The sequence below is a fragment of the Pygocentrus nattereri genome, chromosome 7, assembly GCF_015220715.1.
Source record: "Pygocentrus nattereri isolate fPygNat1 chromosome 7, fPygNat1.pri, whole genome shotgun sequence".
Taxonomy (NCBI): domain Eukaryota; kingdom Metazoa; phylum Chordata; class Actinopteri; order Characiformes; family Serrasalmidae; genus Pygocentrus; species Pygocentrus nattereri.
Window position 1 is genome coordinate 377472 of NC_051217.1, and position 25029 is coordinate 402500.

Below are 25029 nucleotides of genomic sequence, written 5' to 3' on the forward strand. Positions count from 1 at the left end.
TGCAGCCCATGAAATTGAAATTATTTGAGATAATTGTCCAATTACCTTTGGTCCCTTGAAAAGAGGCAGCTACATATTAAAGAGCTGTAATTCCTCCAATTAGGAAGTGAATACCCTCACATTAAAGCTGAGAGTCTGCACTTTAATCCCATGTTGATTATACAGCTGTATCTTGAATATGTTTGGTAAACAGCTAAAATGCCAAAACGTATGTTACTGTCCAAATATTTCTGGGCCTGACTGTATAATTTATTTTATTATATCTTTTAATGGAACAACACTACAGAAATGAAATTTGGATTTGCAGGTGGAATAGCAGTGCAGATTTACGGTCCTCTGAAGATAACTCTATAGTAATAATGGGGCATCCTCAACTCTTTAGACGTTAATGTCTGTGTGTTGTTCTTTTCAGAGGACAGTGAATCTGCACCGCTATACGAGCTGCACACTGACCACTTTAACTTATATCAGAGTTTCAGTTCTGTAGTGTCGTCCCATCAAAAGATCTAATATATATATATATATACACACACACACACACACACACACACACACGTATTTGTGTATATATATATATATATATACTTCTGGACAAAATTGTTGGCACCCTTCCATTAAAGAAAAACCCACAATAGTCACTGAAATATGAAGTTTGAAGACACCTGTGATGCTAATTACAGGACACACGTCGCTACTTTAACTTATATCCAAGCTTCCTTTCTGTAGTGTTGTTCCATAAAAAGATGTAAAATATTGTGCCACCCCCACTAAAGCTGACAGTTAAAAGGATATTGACTAATCAGTCCTGGACTGGGTAATTAATCTTTCAGCCAAACATCTAATTCTGTTGTTTAGTTAAATAAACAGGGCATACACTGAGAAAACAGAATTACACAGATGTTTGTGTTTGTGTCTGTGTTTGTGTTTATACAGGATATACAGGACATCGGATTTTATGTTTATGTATTTGATGACGTTACATTTTCAGAGATTATTATTATCATTTTCGCGGAATGCTCAGCCTATAACACGAACCTACATGCGGCCAAAAGATTAAAAACAGCAGCGCTATAGAAAAAATATTCATTTGGACGTTTGAATCGGTTCAACCAGTTCACTGAAAAGAACCGGTTCAAGAGAACGATTCGTTGAGGAATCGGACCTCGCTGCCTCGCTGCCTCAGTGCTGGGCTGCGGACAACGCCTGTTTGTGCGAGCTGCACCTGCGTGTCCTGAAGCTGCCGAGGGGAGACTGCTTTCTGCCTTCGGCCGGATCGGGACGTGTTTTTAGGCAGAGACACCGGCGCCGTCGCTCCCGCGTCGCGGCCGTTCGCTCGTCTTTGTGTTGTCCTCGCAGAGGAGGCTGCTGACAGCATGGCGTAAAGATGAGTTTCATGGCAGGCGGATGGCCGCGTTTGATCCTGAGGTAGACATTCAGACACGTCCTCGTGTGTCGATGTTGCAGAGGAAAAGACGCGCCTGACGTCTTCTGGGTTCGGTCGTAAGAGAGATAATCAGCGCCGTTGCTGACCGTTGACGTGTTTTAGTCTCAGGAGAGACACAGATGAAGACCGGGGGGGACAGAATTAAAGGGCAGTAAGGAAATCGCTTTAGGAAAAACATTAAGCGTCTGTTTCCTCTGACCAGGCGAAATCCACGTAGTCAGGAGAGGCCAGGCCTCTGTAGCGCTTTCCAGAGTGAGGATGGGAGGAAAGGTGAGCATTAGGATTCTGACAGCGGAGAGATGCTGAACTGCAGGTTGCAGGAACGCTGATAACCCAAGGCTGTAATATTTCATTACTGTTGTAGAACGTCTCGGCTCAGGCTCAGGCTCAGGCTCAGGCTCAGGCTCGGCTCAGCTCAGGCTCAGGCTCAGGCTCAGGCTCAGGCTCAGGCTCGGCTCGGCTCGGGATCTCGCACGCTGCAAGTTAATTTTTTGCAGAGCATGGTACCTGGAGCTCCGGCAGCAATGCTCCCTGCCTCTGAAGCAGCTAAAATCTACCAGACTAACTACATCAGGAACTCTCGTGCTATTGGAGTCCTGTGGGCCATTTTCACAATCTTGTTCGCTATTGTGAACGTTGTGTGCTTTATTCAGCCGTACTGGATAGGGGACGGTGTCGACACCCCCCAGGCCGGTTACTTTGGCCTTTTCCATTATTGCATCGGAAATGGATTGTCCCGGGATCTGACCTGTAAAGGTAGTTTCACTGAGTTTGGCTCTATTCCTTCGGGTGCTTTCAAGGCCGCGTCCTTTTTCGTCGGAACGTCCATGGTTCTTGTGCTTTCCTGTATCGGCTGTTTTGCACTGTTCTTCTTCTGTAGCACTCTCACCGTTTACAAAATCTGCGGCTGGATGCAGCTCGGCTCTGGTAAGTGTTCTGACGTTATTAATGCTGTTCGTCATTTGTATAAAAATCACATGTCTAAATAACATCAGATCCCACTGTTACCGACTCATGGGTGCTGAATTTTTGAGATGTGGACATAAATACAAACACACATATGGCCAAGCCAGACACCCAACAAGATGTCCTGTCATTAGACTGGCAACTGATGGAGGGATCGGTTGTGCACACTAATATTCATTATATTGGGAAAGAAGTGAGAACAGAGGGTGCGTGCTTCTGGACTAAGGTTCTGTTTAGCATCTTGTTCTAGAGAAATGTGTCAGATGATGTTCTTACCAGCTTGCAGCGTGATCGTACCTAGTTATCCACTAAGGTGTGAACAGGGTCACTGACAACACAGGCAGGATGTTAGCTTGGTGCCTGACTCTGTAACAGTTGTGCTGCCGCTATTTGAGCACCCTAAAAGCCTTCACTGTAAAAAAACAAAAATAACTTAAATATTTACGGTAATTCTCTGTTTTTTTTTAATTGAGTAGAAAATTCTGTAAAATTATGGACGACATCTGTAAATTAACAGCCCAACTGTTATTTTAAGGATTCTGACAATAATGACAAATTACAATTTTTTCTTGTTTTTTTAAATTACATGCAAATTTCTGTAAAAGGACTAATTATCTGTAATTAAATAAGTAGCACATAATATAAAGGTTTATGTCCATACTAACAATTTAATGTTTTTCTTTGTAATTTAAAAGGTAACCCTTATTAGTTTTATATTTTTGTATAATTTTACATTCAAGTTCTCTAATAGATACAAACTTAACAGACATGTTTCATTAAATCAAACATAATGCAAAGTCTTTTTTAAAAAGTACAAAGACACATGCTCTCAGGTTTGCAACTTTCTGGCCACACCCAGCCAGTGATGTCATGGTGAGATTGAGCACCTATATGCTAATGAATCTGAAAAAATTCAAATGAGCAACGCCAAAGTCAGAAAAACAAAGCATTGCAAAAGTCCGGGCGGGAAGCAGGAATGATGAGCTTGAAGTCCTTTAGACAGTTTAAACCTCAAGGCAGCAGTTTTCACATTTAGTGTGAACTTATTATCAGTTTCTGCTGTTGATGGTCAGAATTACTGGTGAGCACAACTGCACAACAAAAGGGTGAGAGTGGGTTAATATTTATAAATTCTAATATATCTTAAAAATAACTTCTATTCAGTGTGTTGTGTTAAACTGGAATCTGCTGTTCAAAAAATTGAAAATGACAATGCAGTGATTTCCACAGTCCAGAACTTTACAGCATTTTAAACACAATTATGTGTAAAATCTTATTCATTCACTGCAGTGGAAACCTTGTTGCAACAATTAGTTAAATATAAACAAAAATACCCTTATTTCATTTCTTTATTTTTCCTTCTTTTCAAAGTCGTACTTTCCTCTCATTTTCCGTGTTGCTATGCTACCACGCTGTAACAGTTGCTATTGGCTGTCTCACCACGTTTCTTTGAGCATGATTGGCTAATCTGACTGTCGTCCAGGAAACTGGCCAATCACAACTGAGCGTCTTTCACCCGGTCAGATTTGAAAACCCGTTAGAGCGGCTGCCCTGCTCGGTTTCTCCGCCTCCGGGATTGTTTTACACCTGCTTGTCGGATTCTGATTTTGAGCGAATACTTTGAGTTGTGGGATGTCAACAGAGAACCAAAAACTGGAATATGGACAGAGAAGAAGCTCAGACGGGATCTGTGGCAGGATGAGGTAAGAACCTTCTCCCTGTTATTCTCCGTAGCGTAGCGTTAGCTGTGATTGTGTTCATGTCCGTCCTTCAGGCGGCCCAGTGTGAAAGTGAAGTTAGCCAGACAGCAGCAGCAGCTGTGGCCTCCGCGTGGCTGTGGCCTGGCTGTGCCCTCCGCGTGGCTGTGCCCTCCGCGTGGCTGTGCCCTCCGCGTGGCTGTGGCCTGGCTGTGACCTCCGCGTGGCTGTGCCCTCCGCGTGGCTGTGCCCTCCGCGTGGCTGTGGCCTGGCTGTGCCCTCCGCGTGGCTGTGCCCTCCGCGTGGCTGTGCCCTCCGCGTGGCTGTGGCCTGGCTGTGACCTCCGCGTGGCTGTGGCCTCCGCGTGGCTGTGGCCTGGCTGTGACCTCCGCGTGGCTGTGCCCTCCGCGTGGCTGTGGCCTCCGCGTGGCTGTGCCCTCCGCGTGGCTGTGCCCTCCGCGTGGCTGTGACCTCCGCGTGGCTGTGCCCTCCGCGTGGCTGTGCCCTCCGCGTGGCTGTGGCCTGGCTGTGACCTCCGCGTGGCTGTGCCCTCCGCGTGGCTGTGCCCTCTGCTGAGGTCCGTGTCGTCTAACCGCTAGGTTAACTAGCTGGCTAGTGTTGCGTGGATCCTGACCGAGTGCTCATCGGCCGTATGCCGAAAAGCCCCAGGTCACTTAGCTCGCGGCTAATTGACGTAGCTAGCTAGGTTAGCATTAGGTGTCTTGTGTAGTGCTCGTACAGCGATCATCCATCCCACAACCACCGTGGCTCGGTCGGAGCGCAGCGGACCGGTACACTAGTGAACATCCATCCCATGACCACCACAGCTTGGTCAGAGCGCAGCGGACCGGCTAACTTGGGAACATCCATCCCACAACCACCACAGCTCGGTCGGAGCGCAGCGGACCGGTTAACTAGTGAAAATTCATCCCACGACCACCACAGCTTGGTCGGAGCGCAGCGGACCGGCTAACTTGGGAACATCCATCCCACGACCACCACAGCTCGGTCGGAGCGCAGCGGACCGGTTAACTAGTGAACATCCATCCCACGACCACCACAGCTCGGTCGGAGCGCAGCGGACCGGTTAACTAGTGAACATCCATCCCACGACCACCACAGCTCGGTCGGAGCGCAGCGGACCGGTTAACTAGTGAACATCCATCCCACGACCACCACAGCTCGGTCGGAGCGCAGCGGACCGGTTAACTAGTGAACATCCATCCCACGACCACCACAGCTCGGTCGGAGCGCAGCGGACCGGTTAACTTGGGAACATCCATCCCACGACCACCGCGGCTCGGTCGGAGCGCAGCGGACCGGTTAACTAGTGAACATCCATCCCACGACCACCACAGCTCGGTCGGAGCGCAGCGGACCGGTTAACTAGTGAACATCCATCCCACGACCACCACAGCTCGGTCGGAGCGCAGCGGACCGGTTAACTAGTGAACATCCATCCCACGACCACCACAGCTCGGTCGGAGCGCAGCGGACCGGTTAACTTGGGAACATCCATCCCACGACCACCGCGGCTCGGTCGGAGCGCAGCGGACCGGTTAACTAGTGAACATCCATCCCACGACCACCACAGCTCGGTCGGAGCGCAGCGGACCGGTTAACTTGGGAACATCCATCCCACGACCACCGCGGCTCGGTCGGAGCGCAGCGGACCGGTTAACTAGTGAACATCCATCCCACGACCACCACAGCTCGGTCGGAGCGCAGCGGACCGGTTAACTAGTGAACATCCATCCCACGACCACCACAGCTCGGTCGGAGCGCAGCGGACCGGTTAACTAGTGAACATCCATCCCACGACCACCACAGCTCGGTCGCAGTCTGAAACACTGTTACTTGTTTGAACCACGGTGGTGTTACTGCTGTTTTTAATGTAATTTACAGTGAATAAAACGCAGATGAACAGTAAAGTAAAGTCTGCAGATAAAGTGGAACTGAATCAGCAAATGGACTAAATCACGTCAGTCTAGACCTCAGTACTGAGGTTGCTTTAGATCCGTCAAATTTCAATAAATTTTAATATTATTCTGCAAAAAGACTGACATCAGGAGGCACTGCATCCTAAAAAGCTTGGTCATGTATTTGAACGAAGATCAGTCTTTTTTCAAGCAATAATTGGTCCATTTATTATAATACAATGTACATGTACAATTTGTCCCAAAATATTAGGTATACTAGATATTCAGGATATCTCCAGATACCAGTGAAGATAACACCATGTGCATGTCGTGTAATTGGAGAGATTAATAATTTACCAAAAGATGCACTTTCACTAAATCTGTGCAATAAAGTGAAAGCAGTAGTTTCGTGAAGGTGGTGCTGTTCAAACTTTAGAGCTGACAAAATGATGTCATGATTCCAGGCTAATGATTCAGCACTTATTCAGCTTTATTAACTGCCATGATCAGACATGAGGGAGGAGTCTTGACTGACTTGATTAGACTCTGAGTTTTGCAGGTAGAACACAGCCCTGATGCTGAAATAGCATCTCCAAGTTCATTCTTGGGAGAAAACCGATGTCTAGAGCCATAAATATGTAGCTTACTGAAGGTGTTCAGAGGGACTCGGACGAGGTTAACATGCCAGGACTCCATAGAAGTGCTTTAAAAAGATCACATGATGGAGGGGCTGCATGGTCACCTTATCTGAGTCCCACTGGAATTTGAGATGCTACTTCAACATCAGCAATACGCATTGCACCTGCAGTCGATGGATCACTGTAGGGTCATTGTTGGCAACTGCGTCAGTAAATTAGTCCTTTAATATTCCTAATATTATTGGAACAAAATGAACATCAGCTAGCGTCTCATTTTGACTGAGTTTGAGCTGATGATGGTCAATAGCTCAGCTAAAGTTGTGTTTTTCACAAGCCTTGAAAATGCAGACGTCTGCTTGTCCACTTCTCTGACCGGTCAGTGATTGTGCTTGTATTTATGTTCAGGTCTGTCACTGGTGATGCAGAGAAGGACACGTGATTGAACGATGTGGATTTACACCATTTGAAGAGACAGCAATGAGAATGATGCTGAGCTATGGGACAGTGCCATTGTGATAGAGGTCAACAGTTTTGGAAATGCATGCATCGTAGTATTTGGACCCCTTTATGCCCTTTTCAGCTTCTGACCACGTGAGCTTGTCTAGAATATCTTGATCGATTTGGATGGACACAAGCTAAACAAACACTTTCACATGTATTGGAAAGTAAGTTCCTTTGGATGGTCCGGCGTTACGGCTCAGGTTAAATGTTCACCAGATAAGCTGCACTGAGTCTTTGAGCTCCTGCTGTGTTCTGAAACTTCATGCTGACATTTGAAAAGGCATTTTAACGGAGTTGGTTTTACGCTTAGGGTGGGATGACAGTGTTAAGATATCAAGCCCCTCAACATGGCTGAGATGGGACAGCACCCACCCTATTTATATTACCTCATTGTCGTGAGTCTCGCAGGGCTGACGGCACTTTGTTCTGGATTTGAGCTAACGGCGCTAAATAGCTCAGCTACACTTCTGTTTTTCAAGCTAAACATTTTCGTGACACTAATTTTTATGAAAACTGAATCTATTGAATAAGTCGACAGTTGGTAGAATCGGCGTTCCTCGTCTTGCATCATTAAAACGACCCAGTTTAATATTTTGTCTGCGTGAATAATTGACAGGTTGTTCAAGTTGTGACTTCTGGTCCGTTTTATGTCTCATCTACTTCTAACATGCTTTATTTTTGAATGGGTAAAATTAATGTGAAACTTTGTCACTGCTTGAATGTTGTTGATGCCAATAAATTGAATCTCTACAGAACTTTCTTTGTTGCAGGCGTTTGATTGTAATAATTAAACAGAAAATCTGTTAAACTTTTTCACTATCACTATTGAAGGTTTTTGATCATGTCAGTTTAGGAAAAACCTGTAAAATAATCTTTTAATTGAAGGTTTTTGATAAAAAAATAATTTGGTAAAAATCTGTAAAATAACAGTTTTGGTCTGCAGAACCTTTTGTGTTTTCTTTTTATTGAAGGTTTTTGATCATATCATAGTAATTTAGGAAAAATCTACAACCTTTATTGAAAATTTACATGACATTGTTTTTGTACCTATTTTGAATTAGGATATTTTACTTTAATTTTACGGTTTTTGTTTGGCAGCTGCTGCTGCTGCCGGTCATTTCATCGTTTTTAACTGTTAGAATTTTTCTTTTTCATTAGTAAAGTGAATCATGCAACCCATAAGTTATACAAACATGAAATTATCTCAAAAAAGATGGCGCTACAGGGGCTTTCCCCCGTATCTGCACAAAACTGGCTTCTGATAAAATTAGTTTAAAAACTAATTGTTGCATGAATTTGGAATTTCAATACCGTGTCGCTCATCTAAAACAATGATAGAGCTTACGCTGTATAAACCACTCGTATACAGCCGGTAAGGCCAGAAATGCCAACTGGACAAACTGGATACATTAGAATATTCTTGTTTGAAGTTTGCTTTTAAGAGATTTTTTAAACAATGTCTTCATAATGTTTTGAGTGACATGGCCAGCATCAGCAGACATCTGACAGACTTAGCACCGGTCAGTCACCACAAAAACTTAGTAAGACACGTCCAAATAGATATTCTCTAATAATTTATAAAAGATGAGCCACTGAGTATTACTCATTTTCAAAATCGATATCAAGACCCTTACTGTTTACTTGTATAGATGAAGTTGGCTTTTTCACAGTTTTTCTGATATGAGACGTTTTAATAAATCATTTTTTTAAAATTGTTTCTTGTTTGCAAAATGAGGTTTTCATGCATTCACCTGAGTTGGTCTTGAAATAATCTGTGGAGCCTGAAAGTAAATGATCATCTTTTGACTTTTCAATACAGGTTTTCCAACATCCAGTGGTTAACTCAGCTGTTTTGCTTGATTGAGACCAGATTTGATGCAGACATGCACAATAATACTCTAAAAAGCTATTTTAGAGAGATGTACAGGAGTACTGGAGGACTTCACTAACCATTGGAGGTGCTACTATTCTACTACATGATAACTACTGCTACTATAACCATTACAGAAATCACTATTTGGGATGGAGAAAATATACAGACAAATAATTGGATGAAAAATTGCTCTTCTGTTTTAACATTAAATCTTTTTTGTAAATATTCTTTATACAGAAATCAATATAAACCGTAGAAAAGATTAAAACACGGTTTTAAATGAAGTAACAGCAGTTATACTGCTGCTGTAGCACAGACTCAGACTAATTTAGCTATTGCTTCACCTGTTTTCCCCCGTTTCTGTATTTTAGTATTTTTTTTGATATCCAATGTTGACCAGAGGAGGATGGGTTCCGCGTTTGACTCTTGGTTCTTCCTAAGGTTTCTTCCTCTTGCTCTTTCTGTCACTCTTGGCTTGCTTATGGGGGCTTAGACCCAGGTTTTTTCTGTAAAGCTGCTTTGTGACATCACCTGTTGTAAAAAGGACTATATGAATAAACTTTGACTTGACTGGACACTGACAGATGATCCACAGTATCTGTGCTGGCCTAAACAACTGTGTTTTAAACCCTCAGATTCTCTGGAATGGACATTTAAATGGGCTTTAAATGTTCATACACAAGACCTTTTCGTCAAAGTAAAACCTAATAGGACGCTAGTGTAAACTGAATAAGACCAGAGTAACAGGCATTCGGAATCAGTGGGAGCCTAATTAGAGAGATAGCAAGGCAACTAGCCAGTATCATGTTACAGTAGTCGAATCTATTAGTCACAAAATCATAATCTAATTTCTCAAAATCAACAGGCACTAGAACACATTTTTATCAGATAAATAACTGTAAATATGGCAAATATTATAAAATGAGTCATATTTAGGTCTGTCTTTCATTTTACATTAAATTGGAGTATTAAAATATATTACATTCAATATGCAACTCAATTTGTAATTAAAAATAAAGAGATATGACTTGTGTGTCACTACATCATGTAAATACTTTATAATTACAATTACCCCAAATTACCCTCGGGATCTACGACAGCACTGTTCCCATACAGACTGGACCACTGCAGGTTTATGTCACATCTTGCTTCATTACTGCATCCAATCCTCTGTCTTTCTTTGTTGCCGCAGAAGAAGATTTAAAAAGATATTAAAAGTAGTAGGTTACTGTAAATAACCCTAATAAAACTCCAAACCAAGCCTCGTTTGATAGACTGATACCCAATCAAATGGAAATGTTTTCTGCCAGTGCTGTCATTGCATTAAGAACAATCAGAGTCATCGTGCTCTCCACCTTGTCAAATTGATCCATAAACATTTCTCATACCTGCTGTGGCAGAATCCATCCATCCGTTGTTTTTCCTCATCGCTGTTCCTGTTGTCTCTGTTGGGTAAAAGCTGTAGCTGCGCTGAGGTGACGCGTGCTTTGTAGTGTTGCGGTGTTGTTTGTGGTTGTGATGCTGAATCCTGAACACCGGTTGATCTGTACACAGTCCTGCTATGTGTTGCGTCACTGTTGGGTGGATGGATTAGGTTATATGGTGAGGTTATATATTAATCTTATGAACCACAGGCCTACCTTATGTATTTCTGCCTGCACTGCATTCAGGGTTTGTATGGTCAGGAAAAACCTGGACAAACCTGGAAAACCTGGCAATGGCAAATTCCAGGACTCGATAAGCTTTGGAAAAATAAATAAACTGAAAGTTTAGGAAAAGTCATTGCTTCACAAATACCTGTATATGTGGTTAAACTAATCAACTTAGAAATCGTGTATTGGTAAATTAATACTTTAGTGCTCAGTCACTTCACTTGACGTCGTTCTCTGCGTGGGGTAACGTCAGACTCCGACCTCACAGCTTGTTCTTTGATGAGATGTAAATCACAATGCCAGGAAATGCTGATTTAATTGTGATTTGTTTGCAGTTGGTTTTCATTTGTTCGGAACTTCTGGAAGTGCAATTGTTAACATTTTTGTTGTCTTAATATATATAATACAACAACACACACCGGGTAAAAATGATTTCACCTTAATGTGGAAGTGACAGTTTTTAATGTTTCTCATCCACAAGGAATATATGATTCATTGCTCAGTAGGATAAAGACATGTAATATGTTACATGAGGCATTTGTACTTACACTACTCACAAAAAGTTCAGGGATATTTGGCTTTCGGGTGAAATTTCAGGATGAACCTAAACTTCACTCTAACCTTTTGCAGGTGAACTTAATGTGACCTTCTCTAAACTTTTGAATACACACGTCCAGCTGTTCAGTGTTTTTGCACAACTCGCTGTTCTCTAACAAGGAGCTTAACTCCTTGGTGGTGGTAGTGGTGGTGGTGTTACAGTGTGGGCAGGTGTGTCCAGTCAACACAGAACTGCCCTACACTTTGTGAATAGTACAGTGACCCAGTGGCCCAAACTACTGAATAACATCATTAATCCAGTCACTGCGCCTCTGCATGAACAACACAGGCCTCGTTTCATCTTCATGGACGACGATGCTCCAGCTCATCAAGGTGGCATCATTAGGGAACGGCTGCTGGAGACTGGGGAACCTCAGATGGAGCATCCTGCACTTTCTCCAGACCTGAATCCCATAGAAAACCTATGGGATCAGCTGAGTCGCCGTGTAGAGGCTCGTAACTCTGTACCCCAGAACCTCAATGACCTGAGGTCCGCCCTTCAAGAAGAGTGGGATGCCGTGCCTCAGCAGACAACGTGTCGACTGGTGGACAGCAGAAGACGTCTTTATCAAGCTGTAATTGTAATTGCTGTAAGCTGAAGGGCGCCTGACGAGTCACTGAGACACTGAGACTGTTTGTTGGGGTTTACCCACCACTGCTGTCGGCTTTTGTTTCAGTAAATTGTTTGAGATGAGGAAATCACCGTCGCACGCTTCTACTGAAACTTTCATGATACAACATCACTGTAGTGAGAACTTTTTACGTTTTTCATAAATTTCACCCGTAAGCCCAATATCCCGAACTTTTTGTGAGTAGTTTATGTATGTATGTGTTTACATAAGGCTATGAATTTGATGTGTTTAATTTAAGAGAGATGCACTTGACCTGTTTGTAAATTTGTTATTGGAGATAGATCAAACAAACATAAAATCCCCCGTTTTAATTGTTTGCAGGGCTCAATTGCAAAAGCTCCTGCAAGAGGCCACATCCACACCGAAGCTCCTTTTTAGGACAGTAGTTGGCACAAAGGCAGTTCTTAGACTGATATTGGATTTGCAGCAGAAGCCACGTTAAACCAACTCAGTTCTTCAAAAAAAGTTTTTACTCTGTTGCTGAAAAAGGCTCCAGTGCATGCAGTGCCCAAGACACATGGCTGAATCTTAAGAGCTGTGTGAAGCTGAACACATGGATGAGACATTGTGTGATGATATCCTCCAGGAGTTTAGGGAATATTGTGATTGATGTGCTGTTCCTCAGGTTTAATTCAGGGAATTTAACCCCAAAACAGATTGAATTGACACACTGCTGTATGAGACAATGGACACAAACCATAACTTTCCGAAGTGTGGGATGTGGTAAAGATTCTGCTTGTCTGGTCCCATGGATTTTCTATAAACAAAGAATTGATTGTGGAGAATCAGAAGGAGAGGTCTCTGGTGTCTCAGAGGCTCACTGTTGACCATGTCAAGTCTGTTGGAGGCATAACCAAAGGTAGAGATCACAGTAAAACTGCTCCTTTTGGCTGCTGGAGCCAGGCAGAAGTTCCTTAGCTACCTGGATGAAGAGGAGTTAAAAAAAAGGCAAGATGTTGACTTGAAGAGAAAGGCCCTCACAGATGAGGTAGATCATTTGAAAAAGAAGAGGGCTGGGATGGATGTCTTCACCCTTGCAAAATGGGCAGATGAATATGCTGAGAAAGCAAAAGCTACAGGCAAGCTGACCTTCATTACCAAATCCAACAGTTTCTGCCAAACTGTGAAAGAAAAGAATGCATCTGTTGAAGATCGAAAAGCATGTAGAAATGAGAAAACACACTGTTGAGTTTTTTAGGGTTCAAACGGGGAAGGTTATCATCACTTAACGCTCTGTTAGGTTTATCATAAATAGAAGGCATAGTTAGTTTAAAATCCTAGTTACAAAGTTTATTCCAAAAGACACTTTATCTCTTACACTGCCTTCTGAAGTAAGCGTAAGTGTTGCTGGACCTTTTTTTACTTAATTATTTTTCAAACACTGTTGCCTCCCAGTCAATCATCTTGAAACGCTAGTCTGTGCTACTGTCTGTCTTCCATCGGAAACTTCTATTAAAAAAGACATGGATTTATTGTTGTTTCAAAACCAAGTTGCATAACTTGGACATTTTCGAAAAGGTATTCCATGTCTCCTTTATTGCCTGTTCATAAAGTGGCTGCTTATGAGCTACCACCTTCCCAATACAGATCAGTACGGAACTGGAGAAGCCCAAATTATTTGGAGCAGATACACGTACTAATTATGCATGCTTTGTTAACTACTGCTGAGGTGATAGGATATATATACACACACACACACACACACACACACACACACACACACACACACACACACTATATTGCCAAAAGTATTCGCTCGTCTGGCTTCACACGCATATGAACTTCAGTGCCATCCCATTCTTAATCCACAGGGTTTAATATGATGTCAGCCCACCCTTTGCAGCTATAACAGCTTCAGCTCTTCTGGGAAGGCTTTCCACAAGGGTTAGGAGTGTTTATGGGAATTTCTGACCGTTCTTCCAGAAGCTCATTTGTGAGGTCAGACACTGATGCTGGACGAGAAGGCCTGGCTCACAGTCTCCGCTCTAATTCATCCCAAAGGTGTTCTATGGGGTTGAGGTCAGGACTCTGTGCAGGCCAGTCCAGTTCTTCCACACCAAACTGGCTCATCCACGTCTTTATGGACCTGCTTTGTGCACTGGTGCTCAGTCATGTTGGAACAGGAAGGGGCCGTCCCCAAACTGTTCCCACAAAGTTGGGAGCGTGAAATTGTCCAAAGTCTCTTGGTGCTGAAGCTTTAAGAGTTCCTTTCACTGGAACTAAGGGGCCGAGCCCAACTCCTGAAAAACACCCCCACACCATGATCCCCCCTCCACCAAACTTTACACTCAGCACAATGCAGTCAGACAAGTACCGTCTCCTGGCAACCGCCAAACCCAGACTCGTCCATCGGATTTCCAGACGGAGAAGAGTGATTGGTCACTCCAGAGAACTCGTCTCCACTGCTCTAGAGTCCAGTGGCGGCGCTTTACTCCACTGCATTCCACGCTTTGCATTGCGCTTGGTGATGTAAGGCTTGGATGCAGCTGCTCGGCCATGGAAACCCATTCCATGAAGCTCTCTACGCTGTTCTTGAGCTGATCTGAAGGCCACATGAAGTTTGGAGGTCTGTAGTGATGGACTCTGCAGAAAGTTGGTGACCTCTGCACACTATGCCCCTCAGCATCCGCTGACCGCTCTGTCGTTTTACGTGGCCGACCACTTCGTGGCTGAGCTGCTGTCGTTCCCAATCGCTTCCACTTTGTTATAATCCCACTGACAGTGGACTGTGGAATATTTAGTAGTGAGGAAATTTCACGACTGGACTTGCTGCACAGGTGGCGTCCGATCACGGCACCACGCTGGAATTCACTAAGCTCCTGAGAGCGACCCATTCTTTCACTAATGTCTGTAGAAGCAGTCTGCAGGCCGAGGGGCTCGGCTTTATACACCTGTGGCCACGGAAGTGACTGGAATACCTGGATTCAGTGATTTGTGTGGGTGAGTGAAAACTTTTGGGAATATAGTGTGTGTGTGTGTGTGTGTGTGTGTGTGTGTGTGTGTGTGTGTGTGTGTGTGTGTGTGTGTGTGTGTGTGTAAACATATGTGCACTTTGTAGTTCTACAATTACAGACTATAGTCTCTCTGTTTTTCTGCATTATTTGTTTGCTCCCTTTTAACCTGCTCTTCGATGGTCAGGACCACCACAGAGCGTGAATTATTTGGGTGGGTTATCTTCAGTTCTGCACTGACACTGGGTGTGTTAGTGTGTGTTACTGTGTGTTATGTTAGTATGAGAGGATCAGACTCAGCAGTAATGAGGGAAAAGGAGGCCCTACCCATTAATAGTATACTCGTCCTAATAAAGGGTTCGGTGAGTGTATGTGTGGTCTTTAATGCTTTAGATAATAAATAATAAATAACAGTTAATACAGTTAAATAAATAATACAGTTAATAAAATATAGTTCACAAATTATTACAAATCTGAATACATTCTTTGGTCAAAACTGTATTATCATCAAATGGCAACAGTCATCTGTTTATTTTTAATAATATTTTGTCCATATCACCCACACAGTAAAATATTCTTGATGTTTTTTCCTGTCCTCATCTAAATGATGAATGGTACAGTAGATTTGCATTTACATCTCTGGCCTGAGGACCTGCAGCATATGGAATCGTTTTCAGCTCAGGCACTGGTCCTAGACGTCGCTCTTTGCTTTCTCTGTGTTTGTCTTGAGATTTTATCTGAGACCCGTAGTGAAAGTGGCCTTAACATCTGCTGTGTTGAAATGTTTTAAAGACGCTTAAACCATATAATATCTGCAGCTCCAGTGATTAAATAGTGAGCACATGGCTAGAGACGAATGTGAATGTCATGCTGCCAAAACCACATTAAATACGCTGTATATAAAATATATATCTTTTATCCTCAATACACAATAATAATAATAATAATAATAATAATATATGAAGTCTGCTGTCTAAAATATCCAGCCAACAATGGTACTGTTGACAGAACCGATCACTGATGAAGGAGGTGGATAATGTGGACAGCAAAACTGATGGTCAAACAAACTGTAAAGATCTTAAAGTATATATCCATGAAGATTTGAATAAATAGATATTCAGTAGATGCCATATTTGAGTGTGCATTGTTATGCAGTGGACAGTGTATTATTTTTATGCTGAGGTCTTCAAAAGCCTTGAAAATCAATGAATTAGGATTTTATACTGTCTTACAGTGTGTGACCTATACAAAAACAGTAGCTTTAACATGGAAGGAAACCCAAATATTTTGGCCTTTTCAAGGATAACTGATGAAATCTGCTTCCCGGATCGAAGGTGATTTTGTGTTAAATATGACTCATATTCATTCTGCCTTGTATAATTGTGCTCAGGATACTGCTTAGGCAGTCCATAACCCGTTTAGGCAGTCCATAACCCGTTTAGGCAGTCCATAACCCATTTAACCCATTTAGGCAGTCCAAAACCCGTTTAGGCAGTCCACATCCCGTTTAGGCAGTCCATAACCCGTTTAGGCAGTCCATAACCCGTTTAGGCAGTCCACATCCCGTTTAGGCAGTCCATAACCCGTTTAGGCAGTCCATAACCCGTTTAGGCAGTCCACATCCCGTTTAGGCAGTCCATAACCCGTTTAGGCAGTCCATAACCCGTTTAGGCAGTCCATAACCCGTTTAGACAGTCCACATCCCGTTTAGGCAGTCCACATCCCGTTTAGGCAGTCCATAACCCGTTTAGGCAGTCCACATCCCGTTTAGGCAGTCCATAACCCGTTTAGGCAGTCCATAACCCGTTTAGGCAGTCTATAACCTGTTTAGGCAGTCCATAACCCGTTTAGGCAGTCCATAACCCGTTTAGGCAGTCTATAACCTGACTTATGGGTCCTATAATTTGGAAGCCATTGTAGCGGTTGTCTGAATAAAGGTGGTGGAATCTTTCAGAACCATTTTCTGCCAGTTTTTCTCAGATTTTGTGATCATCCAGCCTGTGACCTGGCAGTGAAGGCACAGATGCATCTGGCTCTGTTACGTAATCAGCTCTGACTGCTCACAAACTGCCTGCTTCGCCAGCAACTCCCAATCCTGCGCTACCTCACCTCAGTGATAGTTCAGATAAATCATTTTAACTACATTCTGTCCCTTGATCTCATCTCATCCTGTGCCATGTCCCTCTTTTCTACTCATGGGACATGCTGGCAGCACTGCATATTGTCACATGTTGGCTGAAATAACTCGCCTCTGACTATTTTTGGAGCAAAAAAGCGACTGTCAAATTGATGGAAGTTGTTGAGATGTTGACGTTGGAGTGGACTTGAAGGTATGAGAGCAACTTCACAACTTTACTTATTTAACTTAATTTGATGGACCAAATTTTTGTCCTGCCACACATTCTCACACCTCAACAAATCTCAGGTGTTATAACTGGTATTTTTGTCTTACAAATATATAAAACATTTCAGGATTATTCATAAAATAATTATAAGAGGTTAAGTTAATTGTTAATTAAAAGCTTTCTGACTTCATTTCTTCGCATTTCATTTTGCCCTATTGCCCACATGACTTGGTAATTACTTTTCCCCCTTTTGATTTTTGACTTCACCCTTTCTGAATTGAATTTCTGTTGCCCATCAGAATCTGAACAGCAGCAAAAGGATAGAAGGAGCATATACAATATATGTAATCTCTGTAGCTCTTCCCATGACTTCGACCTGTTTCTATCAGTAGAAACGTAATAATTTGGGAACTTTGTGAATCGCCTCGGTTCAGTGAGTCAAGAGTCAGTGTCTGGGCCATGTCCATCATCAGAGACTGCCATAGCCATTTCATTTGACATGTAGAGATGATCACGACGTTTTTGTTTTATTTGAGTTATTTGATGTTTAATGTGATTATTATGTTTACTGTATATTTTTATTTTCCTTAATATTGTGAAATTGTAATATTATTTAGGTTTTGCCTCTTCCTGCACAAGAAACAATATTTATTATGTTATTTTTGCCTATTTGCGTGTATTTTAAATAAATTTAAATCAAAATAAAATAAACCGTGGTGAAGTGACAGTATGAAGAATTCATCTCAGTGAGTGTCTCAGTGAGTGTCTGTAGTACCTTCGGCTTCAGTCACAGATGTTCAATTTGTTTTTTGTTTGTTTGTTTGTTTTGTATCTTTCGTTGGGAGCTGGTTGAGAGCTTTTATAGTTGGCTCTTCTTTTATTTTCATCCATATATTTTTCACTGGCAAGACATAATTAAGCATGACTGTTGATCCCACATGGCTCAGGGGTTCATACATAGATTTCATGTGTTTTTGCATTTTGCATTTATGTGTTGTGGGAAAACACTGAACTTTGCAGGACAGGTGTGCTTCAGGACCAAAGTTGGAAGTCACTGGTGCAGAGAATCCCATGTGACATGTGGCAATTGTTATTGTTTTCCAGCGCATTTAGCATTGCAGTTATAAAATTATATCTCGGTCACTATTCATGTCAGAATACTGAGCTAGTGTTCAACTTAGCACGGTAAGAAATAAAGATCAAAAATCTAAATAAAAAATCTAAAACAAGAATTTTGGCTTAAGAGAATGTTAGCTCTATTTCGTCTTGAACAGATGCGTTTGAAAAGTGCAGTGAAATCTGAAGGTCAATCTGAAGGACGTTTAACATAAAACACAGCTGAATTCAGAAGGACAAAGTGGGTCAACTGAAATGTCCAGTCATGTACACAGTTCTCCTTCTACTTAATTGATTAATCAACTGATCCTTGGTGATTTTAATCTGTGTTGCTTTACTAATGCATCTGATCACAAATCTGTGGCAACGTCACCCTCACACAACCCTCACTCTACCAACTCTATCCTAAAATTTTATCCAATATAGTGGATAGGAATGATTGCCTCCAGCGACCACTGCCCTATTCATTGCGCTGGAAACAGCTGCACAAAAAAACAGGCTCACAGATGGTGGTTAGAAAGTTTAATGAGCATGCTGTCCTTCATGACTTCGATTCAGCGAAGTTCACGTTGCATCCAAAACTCCATCCAGTAATCTGCCTCTCAGACAGGAAACAGTGTGTGGCATTTGATTTACTACAAATCAGATTTAATGCCTCACTCAGGGGGTCCCACAAGGTTCAATCTTTGGTCCAGTATTAATTTGTATATTAATATTCAATCTAATGATCCTCTGTATGTAGATGACACTATTCTGCAGAAGTAGCATTTTACTGCTCCTACATTACCTTACAGATTGTTTATAGGTATAAGCTAGTTATAAATACAAAGATTGCATTATTGATTTTAATATATCAACACCCTGACAGGATCCAGTATAGAGAGACTCACCGAATATGAGTAACATGGCGTATGACTGAACAATATGTTTGTATTTAAATATTATATTAATAAGCTAGTCAGTAAATGTAGAGAAACGTTCAGATACTTGTACCAAAATAATAAGCATGATGGAAACAACATTTCTATCCATCCCACACAGAGTTTTTCTGAACTGGAGCAACTGCTTTTGGCTGCAAAGCACCGGCGATTACAGGAAACTCTCCAGCTCTGCTTACTGGTTCCTTCAGCTTGAAGCTCTGATTTCTAACCGTGTCCCCTCAACCTTTAACTGCTTTATTTGATGATAATTCTTTTTATTTTACATATTTATTTTTTTATTTTATTGAACAATTTTGTTTGTAAAGATGTTTTAGTTTTTCTTATTGTGTGTATTCTTATTTCTTTTTACTTAGTTTTTATTTGTTTTCACTACATATTTTATTTCTGTGTTATCTTTTATTATTATCTGTATTATCTATTATTATTTCTCTATTTCTCATTTGAGCCGTTATTAATTTTGGTTTCTTTGTTCATTTAGTCTTGATTGGTTGAATTAATTTGAACTATTTTATTCCCCGTTTATCTTGCTTGGCTACACTGTAAATGAGGGTTGCTCTAACTGTGAAAATAAAGGTGGACTGACTGACTGACTGACTGACTGATAGGGGTATTTTGATCATGATTCCAGCTTCATAACAAATCCCGCTCGTGTTTTTCACACAATTAAAAAGAAAATGTGCATGATTAAAAGAAAACAGAACAATGTAAGAAAACACAAATGACAGGAAATGTGAGGAACATTAAAAGAGATTGAGAGAGTAAATTGGGAACTGTGGGAAGGAATTAAGAAATCGTGGCTATGAATAAAAGAAAAAGTGAATCACACATTGATTACACACGTCTGCTATGAGAATCAAGTAACCATGTTTTGATCAATACAGTGTGTAATTGTAATATCTGATCACTGCACTGTAGTGACCTTGGTTCATTTCATGAATTATGTGTTATGAATATGAGGAATTGTAAATAGAAGTGCTGCCTTAGGAAACGTGACTAGGGACACACACCTGAATAGGAACCAGAGTCATAGGGCAAAAAAAGAAACCCACAGGGAAGGTGAGGGGAGGAGCTAAAAGGATTACCATGTTGTGTTTTGGAGGGGGAGAGGGGGAGAGGGGGAGGGAGAGAGGGAGAGAGACAGAGGGAGAGGGAGAGAGAGAGAGAGAGAGAGACACACACAGAGAGAGTGAGAGAGAGAGAGAGAGACACACACAGAGAGAGTGAGAGAGAGAGAGAGAGACATACACAGAGAGAGAGAGAGAGAGAGAGAGAGACACACGGAGAGAGGGAGGGAGAGAGAGAGGGAGGGAGAGAGAGAGAGACAGAGAGGGGGAGAGAGGGAGGGGGAGGGGGAGAGAGGGAGCGTGGAGAACTATTTTGCGTATGTTTAGTATTGTGCTTGTTATATTGATCAAATTTGTTATATTGATCAAATTTGATGTCACAATATTTCCCAAATAAAGGTTTTTGTTTAATTAGTCTAAATTTACTTAAATTAAAACTTAGAATTTTCTTTTTTCCTCCAATTCTCAGTGTCAGACGCCTTTTTCATGACTTTTATTCTACCTTTATGAAGGGTGCCAATAATTTTGGAATTAACTACGCGTAGTTCAGTGTGATTATTATTATTTACAGATACTGTAAACACCATGTTATAAAATCTACTCCACGTGGTGATGACTGGCATCTGGCAGGCAGCAGTGTCCTGCACTTAGGAGAATGCCATTGCACTGCACCACTGGCACATAAGGCTCTTAGAGGGACATTGATTTCTTTGGATATTGCTGCACCTTTATTTATTTATTTATACATTCATACAAACATAATCCCTTCACCAACTGCACTGCAGCTTAGCACAGTGCTGCCCGTCATTAAAATACCAAAAATACATCCAGCAATGTCATTTTGCGCAGATTGTTGTGCTCACACTGTGGTCATACTGTTCTCATCATCTTTCCCATTTAAGTGATGGATGTTGTCACCAAGAAACCTTTATTCATGTTTGGCTTGATTGCTGCTTTAAATGATAAGAAGCACGAAGAGCTGAAGAGTTTAAATACTGACATAAGGAGAGCTGCACGATAAAGCATTTCGTTTACAATCTTTGTTTATCAACCAGTGAACTGTGTCCTTCTCCTTATTCCTGAAAGATCCTGATCAGCTATATGAGGTTCTAACAATGCTAGTACTCATTATCAAAGACTGTGTGATGCCCTGGATCGTTGGAAAATGCTAGAGAATGCAACACCAGCTCTGTGTACATCCTACACAGTCATCACCCAAATGTAGGGCTGCTGGGATTAAATCAAAAGGCAAAAAATCACATGTAGATATTGTAAACTATGGCCCTACTTTGTACCTGCATACTGTGTATACAAACCCTTAAGACCTACTTTAACCCAATTAGTGAACAATGGTGAATTTGGGTTCCTTTGGGCTTTATTATTAATTTTAAACCATTTTTTCAATCGGTCCCATCCCCGAGGCATCACATCCTTTTCCATCCATGACTAACATGAAGTATGTTTTCAACTCTTATTGTTGAAATAAAACATTATAATAAAGTTGATGAGTAACTCTACGGGAACGTGCTGTTTTGTGCCGACGGCCAGTGTCCGTGACAGCCGTGTAAAATCCTTGTGGGAAATTGCATTTTAGCTTAATTCATATGAAGCTCTGTTATGTAACGTATGTGGAGTGCAGACAGACCAGATTAGGCAGTGCTGTGCTGTAGTAAGACTACTGGCAGGTGCCTTTCTGTGTTATAAGCTCTAATATGCTCAGTTGAATTTAGGGGTGAGGTGGAGCATGACTGCTGAAAACTGAAGATGAAACCTTGTTGAATCTTTCTCATCAAATCCTGTGATTAGACTATCCAGTACTTTGTACTGACCAAAGTATAAGTTTGATGCCTTTTAAGATTTAATTTGAGTAGCACAGAATTACATGAAGTAACACAGCAATAATCAGAATTTGTCTTATCCACAAAGGTCTAGAGTGGCTGCAGGTTTTCCCAACCAAGCAGACACGCATGTGATTCCACTTGTTTAATCAAATCTTCAAAGGACTGATCATTTGGGCTCCTGCCCTCTGCAGGTAAGATTGGACACCCAAGGATATGAGGTTCTTATTCACTTTATTATTGGATATGAATCTTACACAAGCTTTTAAGATTCGGGCCTCCCAATTTACACTGCAAGCAGAGGAATTCTGGCATTGGTACATACATTACAAACAAAACACACTTCTGGGTTTGTGTTGAGCAATCTTCAAAGTATAAGCCTGGACTACTTCCTTGTGCAGTGCTAGATAAAATGTTGGTGGCTCTGGACAGGTTAGTGATGTAAATTAAAGATTCCCAAAATTAAAATGTCTTGTATTATGCAGGATAAATCATAAATAAAGTACAATATGACCTAATATATTGGAGCAAGTGCCCTAAAACAGCTTCCTCAGTAGGGCGTAAGAGAGAAGACAGGAGCGAGTGGACTAGTGAACTTCTCAAGGCCAAAAGCCGAGACGGAGGAACACCAGCGATCATGCTAGAATGTGTCAGGAAGCGCCTCATACAGTGTCTTTATTAAAAATGATTCAGACTAGGCTTGGAGATAATGGTTCCCACATGATCCCATAGGATGGACGCATGGATGTCAATCTGTATATGTGTGAGTGTCGCCCGTGGGCCCATTGGGAAGCATTCTCCACGCTCCAGAGGAATAAACGACCTGCACTTCTGAATTCTGAAGTCTTCTCGTATTTTTCAGTTCGTTCGATTTTTTTTATTTTCATACAACAAACTATTGAATCTCTTTTATTTTACCAACCATAAATGATATCTAGGCTTGGTAGTCAAATAAGTTTTTTTTTTTTTTTTTTAATTTCCCAGTGTTTTCCCACCAGTTAGGACTCCCCCTAAAAGCTAGCGCAGGCTTCCCCCGAGACCTGTGAAGTGAGCCACCACATCTTTTTGCTAACGCAACATCATTGGCTTTTCTTAGAAAGAATTTTCCTCATTTCACTTTTTACAGGGCTGAGCTCAGCTACCATGTAACTACTGCACCATTTAAGATGGAATGGGAAAATTTGAAGAAGCTGGCGTATGACGAGTATGACGTGTTGATGATCACTGCGGGTTCTAAACGTTTCAGGACACCAGCTAGATTGCTTAAAAATGCAAATATGTTCAGTCATCTCTAAATTATGTTCATCTTACATCTCTCTCTGTGCCTTCTCATTAGCCACTAGCTAGTTGAGATTGTTGTCTGTGTTGCTATGGTGATCAGCCATCGTCGTGCCAATCTTCAGGTTAAAGGGTGAGTTGGCAGTTATATATTAACGTCAACGTTTCAGACCTTTTATTGTTGAAAATATGTTAGAACAGTCAACAGAGTTTTATTTCACAGCAAAAGACTTTTTTTTCTAACCTTAAAATCTAACTCCGCAACAGGGCGGTAAAAAGAGCTGCTGAGCCCTGGAGTGCGACAGGTTAGCTCTTTTAACAGCATTTCGATTACGATTAACAAAACTATCTACTGCAATTAAAAAGGACAACACATCAGGCATAAAGTCAACACCAGTTTACAAATTGTGAAAAAACGTGTGGTTGGTTAGTGTAGTGGGTAACACCTCTGCCTTCTAGGCTGTAGACTGGGGTTCAATCCCCACCTGGGCAAACTCCCTACACTACACCAATAAGAGTCCTTGGGCAAGACTCCTAACACCACCTTCGCCTCCCTGTGTAAAGTGATCAAACTGTAAGTCGCTCTGGATTAGAGCGTCTGCCAAATGCCGTAAATGTAAAATTAGCACTATTATTTACACAGTGCTTTTCAACTCTGCCCTGAACAGTTTGGTCTCTGCTTTGCCTCAGTAACCATGCTATCAGCTCATCAGCAATGATCAAGTCCATCCTGAACTGGATTAGGTGAGTTAGGGCAGAGAACTGCTGGAACTATTCAGGGCAGTGGGTACCCAGGACTTGGTCTGAGAACCTCTGCATTAGCAGCACCACTGGCAGTAGTATTACTGAGGAAGCTCAGCTGACTTGACTGGATTTCCAAATAAGATGGTAGCTAAACTCCTGGGACATCTGGTATGCTGCAGTTTTCCTATGTTCTTATATAGAGAAACATGTCTGCGCTGTTCTCCTTTAAGTCTTGGATTCCTTCCCCGTATGCCATGTGCTCCTGTCTGTTTATTTTCTGCACCTGCTTCCTACCCTGTACTTGCCCTCTTGTCTCCTTCCAGCCTTTTTTCCCTGCCATGTGCCTTTGTTTGGGTTTCCTTGAACCCCCCCCCAACCTCATGGAACCCTCATCTAATGTCTGTTCTTTTCTCCTGCCCTGCATCATCAGTCCCATTTGTGTCTTGTTACCTGTGATTTATCCTCTAAGCTTTTCTTCTTGTCTTTCTTTCTCTTGCGTTTTTGTGTCTGTTGTGTTTTCTTGGCATTCTGTCGACTGGTTTTCTGGCCCTGCTCCAGTTTCAACATTTTCCCAATCTTCATGCTTTTTTGTTTCATTGCTGCTCCTGGTCCTCTGTTCCTGGTTTGTTCATTTCCAGCTCACAGTAAGTAGTTTGTGTTCGTTTTTGTTTGTTTGTTTGTTTCCTCTGTTGGTTGGACAGACACGACTGAATTCCAGTCCACTGCTTCACAATTCATTAATTCTGTTTTCATTGACCTTAATCAATATAACACGCAAATATGCCACATTTCCATGACTCCTATGTACAGATAGGGTATGTTTACAGGTGTAT

At 41.9% G+C, this 25029-nt stretch overlaps 1 protein-coding gene across 2 annotated transcripts in view; it reads left to right on the top strand.

Moving 5' to 3' along the window:
* The first annotated feature begins 1136 nt into the window (after window positions 1–1136).
* Window positions 1137–25029, top strand: part of LOC108438993 (LHFPL tetraspan subfamily member 3 protein-like) — a 36532-nt gene continuing 12639 nt past the window's right edge. For both annotated transcript variants that reach the window (XM_017717158.2, XM_037540011.1), the window contains exon 1: window positions 1137–2371. In XM_017717158.2, coding sequence (XP_017572647.1) covers window positions 1945–2371 — 427 coding nt within the window. In that variant the 5' untranslated portion in view covers window positions 1137–1944. The remainder of the gene's footprint in view (window positions 2372–25029) is intronic.